A 10,247-nucleotide genomic window follows, 5' to 3' on the forward strand; every position below is an offset into this window, starting at 1 on the left:
TCTCCAAGCTTCGTAGTTGACTACGCTAAACTAGGGACCTTCCCCAGCTTCCATCATCCAGCAACGTTAATCGAACTCCCAAGCAACACTTCGTGGGAAATAAAGTTAGCCGTAGCACTCATTATCTTGATTCTTTATCTCTGGTGCATATGGTCCTTAGCTGGGTGGTCTAATTTGAGCTGGCGCAATGTCGGTCATTCAGGTGGAAGAGTACGTCCCAACCAGGACCCCGCGTGGCCGATACATGGGCAAATAACGAGCACCGCCGATGCTAATCTTTGTGGCAGTCTGGTCTCCTACCAATTACGAACAAACTATCTAAATACGATTGCGGATGGTGTCGGCGAACGCCTGATCACGATAAATGATTCCTTCTTGAATACAGCCGGTTTTAAAGCTGCTGGATGGCGACCAAACCCTGCGAACATTAAACGGACCCATTCTCCTCCCATCCCAACTGCGATAGCTTCCGAATATTTTCAAGCACCTCCAAGGTCAGCTGGTCTGGTCTCGGGATTTGACGATGAGATTGAAGAGGGTGGAATGATCACTGGTGGTGGAGCTGGCGATACTGTCGGGCCAGGCATCGCAACGAAGAGGCGGCGCCGACGAGAGCAGATGGAAGAAGAAGACAGTAGTGATCTAAGTGATGACAGCGACGAAGATACGGATCAACGAGCTGCACAACAGATCAAGTTTGCGAAGATGCCTATTCGAAATCGGTCTGGGTCGTCACCGATTCGCGGTTCTAACCTTCGGCAGTCATCAACCATCAGTTCGCCGCCACGCCCTGGTCACGGGCAGGCTAGGAGAGGATCACAACCAATACTGGAGGCTGTTAAAGAGCGTGCTAGGAGGGATACTGTCACTAGCAGTGAAATGTCGTCTGAAAACGAGTTTGATGCGTCAGCGTTTCAGAGACAACGAGAAGCGGCAAGAAACGCTACAAGAGCAACAAAAGCCCTTCATAGCCAAACCGCCGGGCTTGATGTTGGTCTCAGGAGACAAAAAGGTGATCTACTAGAAGAAGCGGAAGAGGATTCGGATGGCTCAGATATGGATTCGGAATTCGAGGGTAGCATCGACTCCACCTCCATTTTGAATACTGTTAGTGGACCAGTCAACGGCACGCCGACAGAAGCCATTGTTGGGACGTTGCCAAAAGAACTGACGCGCTCCCCGACAAGAAAAGCTAAGGCGCCGCCAGCACTACTTCAAGCACTTCCACCCCCGCGACCTATTAGTATGATCCAACCCAAAAGTCTTCTAACCGCCGCTATTAAAGCGAAACAAACCAAAGCTGCAACCCCATTTGAATCCTTTGCATCATTATCAGGGCAAGGCGACCCGAATCCTCTACATCTCCGCATATGGGCTCCATTTGCAACGTCGACGACCAAGCCATATGAGGTTCTTATCCGGAGGACAGTCCACATGAATGAGGCAAATGACCGGGAGGTGACTGTGGCTGACCTCATAGGATTAAGCCTCTGGAGATATGCAGAGGAGAAATTAGAACCTCCAGTTTCTTCAGAAAAGCTTAATGTTAATTGGTGGACCTTACGAATGGTTGAAGATGAAGAGGTGGACTATGACTTCCCTGCATTAGACCGCACCAAATCGCTTGTCGCGTTCACCACTGCCAACAATCGTGCAGTAAGGGCTAGGTCAAGCTCAAAGCCTTACGATGAATTTGCCCTTGTGCAAGCCACAGAGAGCCAATTTCAAGACAACCAGAACCTCACTCCCCAATTCAAACAAGAAGCCATTACTGCCGCTCCAATTGAAGATAGCCCTATGCCTCGGAATACTCCAATGGCACCATCTCCAGCCATGAATACAGCGCAGACTCGCCATAATCCTCTCTTACCGACCATGTCTACTGCACGACCAAATATGGCATTGGCGGATGTACCCACCATTGGCGGCGCCCCAACGCCAGTCTCTACGCGAAACGCTGTGCAAAAGCTGTTGAGGATTCATATTCATTCCGCCGATGCAGCTCCAGGGCAAATGATCACATTGGACATTACCACAGATACATATCTCGCAGACGTCTTGGATGTTGTCTGCAAAAAGAGACAACTTGACAAGGCTAACCATGTCCTCAAGCTTACCGGTTCAGGAACTGTAGTTTTGCTTGACCGAACGGTAGAGTCGATCGGAAACCGTGCAGATCTGGACCTGTACCGCCGAAGATTTGCAACCGATGGGCCGTTGACAATGTCAGGGTCACCAAGTAGCTCGTCGCCCAAGATGCCGATGATGGTAGACCGTCCGGAATTCCGCAAAGTTAGGAAAGGCCAGATGCTCGGAGCACATCCTCTGGCGCAAGAAACTGTGAAGCAAGATGAGCTTGGAAACTCTAACTATAGAAAGTACACAGTGTGGCGAAAGCAACCAATGAGATTCGTCGGTATGAATGAACGGGTGCTAGCTATAGATGGCGAGTATCTACATATCATGCCAGTATCAACCGGCAAAACAATGTTTGAAGGGCAAGGGAAGACAACTACGGTTCACTTTAGCAATGTTGTTGGTTGCAAAGTGATGCGGAGGCATCCGAATAATTTCAAAGTATATGGCGTCCTACCATTGTTAGTCCACGTTCGGAGCTGACAGTATACAGGTCATCGTATACAAAACAACCGAGACCAAGCGATATGATTTCGAAGCAAAGAGCGTCGACGAGGCCGCAGAGATTGTCTTCGAAATCAAGAAAGGCGTGTCGCCATACCATAATTAGGGCGCGTCAAGAGTATCGACATAGGTACTTGCATCCTATCACGGTTGTTCCGCAAGCTTAGTATAGCTACCAAACCCCTCCGCCCTAGCTTACAGTCTGGGCTCCAGCATGCTTGAAGCACAATGTCAAGACAAGTGACGGAGTACCGTATACACCACCCAGCGATCAGAAATGTTTCCGATCTACAAGGCACATATAACTTTCAGAGTCCCCAACGACCCCGATGTTTCTCAGCATACAGTCCAGGTCTATCATCCTGCCCTACAATTACACCATGATGCGTTATCGGGTTCTCGGTAGAACCACCATCCCAGAAATGGCGACGTCGTTGATATGAGTCTGGCACATAGCTCCCGCTGTCTCGTGAGACGACGGCATACGTGGTCATTAACACCATTTATTCTACTTTCCACCTTGAAGAATATTCCGACGCACTTCCATTGACTCTCACTACTGCTGATCTACCGAATCGCATCGACGAATATATGACAGCCAATTCCCATTTAGGGAATACCTGTAATCTTCCATATTAAGTTTAGTTGTGGCTGAAAATGTGGAGAAATAAATGTGAAGATCAGATCCGATGGCTAATGATCTATCAACGTTGCTTGCGGACACTGACTCGAGACTGATATGTTTCCAGCCTACACTACGTACATATGGATCTTCCCGCTGTCGATCCCGTCCGGACACCCCGGAAGCTCTTACGGATAAATTTGGTCCATTGATATTAGATGCGGGCAGTTCAACAACCACAACCAAATATTTGGGGGATTTATTTTCGAACAGGCGATTGTTGTGTAAAGTATATTTTTTTACTCGTTCCTAGGAAGGAGTTCGCCAAAGATGTTTATCCTGCCTCGCGGAAATGAAGTTATGACAACCTAAAAATAGCATAATCGAGGGTACTTGACTGGCTCCTTCCAACTTACAATTCAAGATGGCGTCAAGTTCCAAGCAACCACCCTAAGACTTGGTTTTAGCATCAGGTTATGACGTATATTCTTCAGTCGGGCAGCTCGGGACTACATTTAGAAATAAAGGCTGGTAACCGTCTACATTCCAGTGCTCACACAAGTTCATTGGGAGACAATTTATTATTACTACCTCTTGTTTCTGGGAATCCGATCGCCATACTATTCACAACAGCTGCCCAGCTTTCAAGCCGATTTCTGTCTCAAAGATTTCTCCTACGATCCACGCCTAACCTCCAACATGCAGATGAGGAATGTTATAATCCTGGCTCTTGCCTCCACCATGGCTGTAAGTTTGCTCCATCTGAAACATCTCCGAGACAGCCAATTAACCTTCCACAGGCACAAAATGGCATCGGCGCAGGCATCTCGGGCATCTTAGGCAGTGTGACGGGGGGTATAGGCAGTGCTATTGATAGTGCTACAGGAGGGGTAGGCAGTGCCATAGGTAGTGCTACAGGAGGCGCAGGCAGTGCCATAAACAGTGCGACAGGAGGTTCAGCGAGTGCGACAGGAACTAGCGAATCCTCCAGCGAGACCACCTCTGGAGCGGAATCTGGGGCCAGTGGTTCTAGCAGCGGCAGCAACGGCGCTGGGGGAGTTGGAGGAATTGGCGGCGCCACAGCCACCTCATCTCATATGTCTCCTACTTCGGGCTCTTCGAGCAGCGGCGGTTCGTCAACTTCTACCGGCTCTTCTAGTACCAGTAAAGCTGGTGCTGCTTACCAAACTGCTGCTGTTGGTGCCGCTGCTCTTTTTGGCGGAGCTGCTATCGCTGCTATCAACTTATAAGGCAATGATTAAGTGGCTATGGGTATGGATGGAGGAGGAATGAGATGAAGTGCGGATCATTCCGTGGATGAAGTCCAAGGAGTGGTGATATTACTCACCTGAATGTAACGTTAGATACGCTGTAATATAGTATATACGCTGTCAAATAAATCTGTTAAATTTGAATTTAAAAAACGGATACTTATATCAAAGACTAAGTGGATTCGGAAGTAAGACGAGCAACTTACTACTCGGGAGAGTAGGTAAATTAGATAGTAGAGGAATAGTGGGACTATTCAGAGCGAAACCACCTCTTCCGCGACCCTACAGCTTAACAGTCTTCCCATCCCATGAATACTCCATTTCCCATTCCACTTCCTCCGCAGCCTTCGAACCATGGCCACACGTCAAAAGTCATGATTCCAAGTTCACTATACAGGAGGAATATTAATATTATATGAAGATTTTTACTGCCCAATACCTTTGGGAGGGCGTGAAGTCTCACCTGGAAGAAAATACCTTCAGTTTTCTGTTATTTCACACAAAGTGAGTCAGTTGGTGGTGACGATTCTGTAGCCAGAGCAGACTCCTCCATGAGACCGGTCTCTAAGTTGAGTGATACCTAAGCTGGACCACCAATGTTCACCACCAATCTTCATATTATACTCCTATTCATACTCCCATAACGTCCTCGTTAACATTTATTTGATGTGGGATTGATCATGCCGCCAGACAAAGCCCGATAACTGATGCATCTCTCAACTTGCCAGTTTTGAGCTTCCTTTGAGAGCTGATTTATATGTGCAGGTGAAAGCAACGGGTTTGAAGCGCCATTTTTAGTTAAGCAACGATGAGTAAAAGGGAGCAGCACACTTCGTATAAAGACCAGATCTCTAACATTTCAAGCACTTGCATGTTTTCACTGATACTATGAAGCTGGAAGGAAACTTCTACAATGCCCCCATGCCTCAAACCCTCATGGGAAGGGGTAATTCATTTCAGCTCTCAGGTAACCCTAGCTCTATATATTCAAGGGACCAAGATACAGCCAAGCAATAAATATGAAAAGCTTTACTAAAATGGTGGCAGGGTTCTGAATCTAGAATTACTTATGACGCATCGCCATGAGCTGTGGTGCCAAGTTCACTAGTTACAATCCCGAGCTCAACAGGCGACCCCAAGAACTGGTATTCTTTGTCTACAAAAGGCATGTCTTGCTTAGCCTGATTTGCCGTGTTTAATCGAGAGTAGGTTAAAGTCCCATCTTCAACATCCAGAGAAGTAGCTGGTGTTGGTTTGGATTCTGACGTGGAAAACGGTTCCGTGGTTGCATTAAACAGGATCTTTCGGGTCACCACTTTCTCCAAAAACCACGAAGGTCACTTATGGCTGATACTCTGGCAACCCTCCAGCGACACTATCGAAAACACCCCGCCTTATGGTTTGCAGCTTCTCTCTTGCCTGCATCAATGTTCTCCTCCTCTCGTCCGCCACACCCTGCCAACGAACAACCCTCTGTTTAGCCTTCTGAGTCTCAATTACCAACTTTTTACTGGCATCCACAACCTGAGTAGTACTCTCTTTAATGAGCTGATGAAAAGCATAATCCGAGAAGACATTATCAAACAACATGTCGCTCATAAAATGTCCATCGGCAATAGCCATTGGCCCCAGCGGTGAAGTCTCGTGGCTCAGTTGCTGTGCCTGCTGCATCAACTGCTCGACCTGATGTACAGCGTCCCGCGCCCTCGCCAGCGCGGACCTCTCAGACAAATCAGCAAACGAGCCTCCAATTCCCCAGATATCAGCTCGACTGGCGCTCTCAGCATCGTCCATGTGGGATATAGCATAGTTCATAACCTGCCGCGTTCGTTCAAGGATCTGCACGACCTGCTTTTCATTGCTGAGTGCACCTTGGGCCTCATTAAACAGCTGCTTCGCGCTCTGCACCTCCTGCTCCGCTTGATCTTCCTCGGGGAACCCAGGCGTCGGCCCATCGAAGACAGAAGCGTACAGTTTATCCAGCGCCTCCGACGCAGCCTGGTGGGTAACCAAAACCATGTCCATCTCTTCTTTCGTCTGCTGGGCCTCCTTCAGATTCTTCTGGAGAGCTTCGAGGGAGCGACTAGCCTCGAACTCTGCCTGCACGGCTTCGAAGTAGTCTCGCTCCTCCTTTGCAGCCTTTTGCTCAAACTCTCCCCTTTTGCCAGACATCTTGTAAGCGAGGCGCCGCATCGTCGAGTCTTGGTACTTTTCATGAGATGATTTCTCTTTCATACGTACGGACGCGAGGGCTTCGACATGCCTCTCTTTATGGCGAATTTGGCGGGTGAGAGCTGCTATGTAGTTCTTATTCTGCTCGGCCGCTGCCGGGGCATAATCCGTTTCGGACACAGTCTTGAGGAGGGCATTGTTTTCGGTCGCGGCGTAATTGATGTGGTCGTGGATGGTGGGTGGTGGTGGGGGTGCTTCAGCCGCCATTCTGAGATTTGAGGATATACAGAGTAAGCTGGGCGCGCCGCTGGTATTTACTTATTTATCCTTCCATTTATTCGCTTCTTTTTAACACCGATTAGGAAGGAGGATCGAATGCTTGTGCCGCTGCCAAGGCATAATAAACAAGACGATTCTTGTGGTGTGGTGGAAAGCATGAAAGTTGTATCCAAGGGAGCAAGCCTAGAGTCTAAGCCTCAACTCGCTCCGACTATAAGTTCTTATAACCATATAAGGGCCCTGTATCCGCAGTGACGTACGACCAGCCCACCAGCACTACTAATGGAGCCACATTAAGTATTAGTAAGCGAACAACACCAAGGCGGCGGGGTTCACTTGTTAGGCAACGTGTAGAACTGGAAGATTGGGTTTCTACCAAGAAAAGATAGTAGCTATTTCTGGCCATATTTCCTCCCCTCGAAAGCATCGCCCTCAAGAATGTGTTTCTTGCCATTTAGGGGGAGCTTTTTATTAAGGCCGCACGTTTGAAAACTGAAAGCGACAAACGGTGGCTATTGACAGTTTCAATTCCATGCACAGCTCAACGTTTCAACTCAGTTTGAATATTTCTCAAGAGAGTTATTCCTAGGTATACCTACCCTATACATCGCATATCCCCAGTCAAAGCGCTTCCCCGCACATGCTCCTGACCTCTACGCCCATCCATTCACCGCTACCAAGGCAGGTATCAATGTAGTATCCAAAACGCAGTCCTGCCTATGATAAATGTTGTCTGCGTAACGTAGCGCAGCATCCTCTTCCATCACGCAGCATGACCCCGCATCCAAAAAAGGGACATGGATTGGGATAAATATTGCCTTGGATATATATATGCGGGAGGTGCTGATCGGCAGGAAGGTGATGAGTGATTCTAATGAATATAGACAGCCCAATTGGAGGGCTCGGATGAGGGTAATGCGATTTAGAAGTCCAGGAATAGTTGGCCATATCTGTTTACTTAGTATTAAAAAGAGTATACTTGGGATAGGGGACCTACTCGTCGTCACCGCCCTGCCCATATTGTTCTGTTTCTTCCGGATACTTGTCAAACTGACTTGCATCCCCAACACCCGCCTTGACTGGCGGGACGTATGGAGCATCGATATCTTTCTTAGCTAGCCGTTCCCAGGTGACTTCCACAAACCACGGGTGGTTCTTGACATCCTCGGACCCACCGTGTAGGTTTCCTAATCGCTTGGTGAGATCTGCCGTAATGAGACGCTGGAGCAGATCCGCAGCATCTGGGTGGATGTAGGGCGGATATTTCACTCGGCCCTTGAGAATATTCTCATAGATTTTCATAGGCGACCCTCCGTCCCAAAACGGCGTGAAGCCGCACAGCATTTCAAAAATCAATATCCCTAGCGACCACCTAGAAAACGTCAGAAATGAAGGCACCAGGGCTCCTATACATATCCTTACCAGTCTACCGACTTATTGTACCCTTTACTGGATACCACTTCTGGAGCTAGATAATCCGGAGTTCCGCACAATGTCCAAGTGATGTCTGGAACCTTCTTAGCAAAGCCAAAATCTGTTATTTTTAGATGCCCGTGGCGGTCTAGAAGTAAATTTTCTGGCTTCAGGTCTCGGTAGATAATGTGTTTCGAATGCAGGTACTCTATTGCGAGCGTGACCTCCGCGGCATAGAACTTCGCCACGGGGTTGGGAAAGCGCTTATTGGTTTTCAGCAACGTCCACAATTAAAAGGTCAAGAAGCCTACCTGTGACTTGCGCAACAGCGAAAATAGTTCACCGCCCTCTACGAAATCCATCACCATATACAAGTTCTTAGCGTCCTTGAAAGTTCCCCACAATGTGATGAGGAACGGGTGTTTCACTTCTTGCAACATCCTCCGCTCGTCATTTGTATGCTCCACCTGCTTCATCTTTACCACTTGCGCCTTCTTCAGCACCTTCACCGCATAGAATCGCTGGTTATGCTTCGATTGGACAAGGTGCACCCTTCCAAAACTCCCAGTGCCCAGCGTCCGCAGTATGTTGAAGTCCCCTAACGAATATTTCCCCTTGGTTTGTCTGATTTGGGTGGGTTGTTGGGCGTGTGAGGGTTGTTGTGCCTGGGGGACCTCTTTTGCCTGGTGCGGGGTACTCGAGGCTGGGGAAAGGACAGACGGGATGTGGGAGGCCATATTCGAGGGTGCCAGAGCCCCCGAATCTCCATGCTGCGGGGGGTTTACGAGGTTATTGATCGTGGGTAAGGTCTGCTGCTCGGGCGACGGTACCGGGTTCTGAGAAAATGCGCCATGGGAGCTGGCCTGCTGCTGAGGGGTTACACCTTGTGTCATTGGCTGCCGTTCGTCCACGGTTGCGGAATTGCCTTTCTTTATGGGAGTTGGAATTGGAATTGGAATTGGGGCTGCAGCTTGGGAAGTGGGATATGATTGCGGAGGTGGTGCAGTGGATTGGGACGAAATCGACGCAATGGAATTGTCGAAACCTCTGGGCGATGTTGGGGTTACCGGCGACGTGGGCTGGCTCGAGGTTGTTGAAGTCGGCGAGGCGAGGTCAGTCTGATTCTGCCCCGGGGACTCCCTCGTCCGTTTCTTCTTGAGGAAGCCTAATGATGGCATGAAGCAATTCAGCGTGGCGGATTGCTGCGCGCGACGCTCGACGCCGGCCAGTCAACAAGCTCCGGTATCAACGACGGCCGGGGGATACGGGGATCAAGAGCCGCGATCAGATATCGGGGAAGGGAATTGAGGGCGCACAAACTGTCGGAGTGAAGTTCTGGAATGCGTGGAATTGTCTCTCCTCGATTACGCGTGTGGCCTTTGCTTTGGGCGTTGCGATCCTCCAAGCCGCAGCCGATGGCCGAGAAGGAATGCGGCTTCGTGCAGTCGTGGGCGGGCACGGCGGTCTAGTTAGTTCCAGCTCCCTGCCGCAATGGAATGAATGGATGGGATCTGGAATGAGGCTGGCAGCTGGCGGTCCTATGGGTAACTTAAGCCGGAGGGATCGCCTTTGTGAGCATGCCACGGTGCGCCAACCAGCTAGCTGCCGTCGGAAACAAGAGCGCCAATTGAGCCGGATGAGGATATACAACAGGCGCCGAGCGTGGAGGAGAGGCGGAAGCGTGTAATGTAGAGCGAGGATAGCTGGGAATAACGGGGTTGTGCAATAATGTCACTGTCAGTGTAGATGTGGAGATGTAGGTGGAGGTGTAGGTGTAGGTGTAAGTGTAGGTGTAGGTGTAGGTGTAAGTGTAGGTGTAAGTGTAGGTGCACTGTATGTGGAGGGGGGGG

At 49.4% G+C, this 10,247-nt stretch overlaps 4 protein-coding genes across 4 annotated transcripts; 2 read left to right on the top strand and 2 right to left on the bottom strand.

Moving 5' to 3' along the window:
- Nucleotides 1-187: 187 nt before the first annotated feature.
- Nucleotides 188-2,746, top strand: BP5553_05563 (Uncharacterized protein; the record flags this gene model as incomplete). Its single annotated transcript, XM_032014186.1, has 3 exons — nucleotides 188-210; nucleotides 288-2,577; nucleotides 2,630-2,746. 3 exons carry the CDS (start codon nucleotides 188-190, stop codon nucleotides 2,744-2,746), a joined length of 2,430 nt encoding a protein of 809 aa, XP_031870786.1.
- A 1,215-nt stretch (nucleotides 2,747-3,961) lies between these two features.
- BP5553_05564 (uncharacterized protein) lies at nucleotides 3,962-4,512 on the top strand (the record flags this gene model as incomplete). Its single annotated transcript, XM_032014187.1, has 2 exons — nucleotides 3,962-4,009; nucleotides 4,063-4,512. The coding sequence occupies 2 exons, from the start codon at nucleotides 3,962-3,964 to the stop codon at nucleotides 4,510-4,512; spliced, it is 498 nt and encodes a 165-aa protein (XP_031870787.1).
- A 1,362-nt stretch (nucleotides 4,513-5,874) lies between these two features.
- Nucleotides 5,875-6,972, bottom strand: BP5553_05565 (uncharacterized protein; the record flags this gene model as incomplete). The annotated part of the gene is made up of 1 exon (XM_032014188.1): nucleotides 5,875-6,972. The coding sequence occupies one exon, from the start codon at nucleotides 6,970-6,972 to the stop codon at nucleotides 5,875-5,877; it is 1,098 nt and encodes a 365-aa protein (XP_031870788.1).
- Nucleotides 6,973-7,906: 934 nt separating this feature from the next.
- On the bottom strand, nucleotides 7,907-9,575 carry BP5553_05566 (putative cAMP-dependent protein kinase; the record flags this gene model as incomplete). Its single annotated transcript, XM_032014189.1, has 4 exons — nucleotides 7,907-7,934; nucleotides 7,982-8,356; nucleotides 8,407-8,660; nucleotides 8,709-9,575. The coding sequence occupies 4 exons, from the start codon at nucleotides 9,573-9,575 to the stop codon at nucleotides 7,907-7,909; spliced, it is 1,524 nt and encodes a 507-aa protein (XP_031870789.1).
- Between the last annotated feature and the right edge of the window lie 672 nt (nucleotides 9,576-10,247).

This window comes from Venustampulla echinocandica (genome assembly GCF_003357145.1).
Source record: "Venustampulla echinocandica strain BP 5553 chromosome Unknown scaffold_2, whole genome shotgun sequence".
NCBI classification, from domain to species: Eukaryota; Fungi; Ascomycota; class Leotiomycetes; order Helotiales; family Pleuroascaceae; genus Venustampulla; species Venustampulla echinocandica.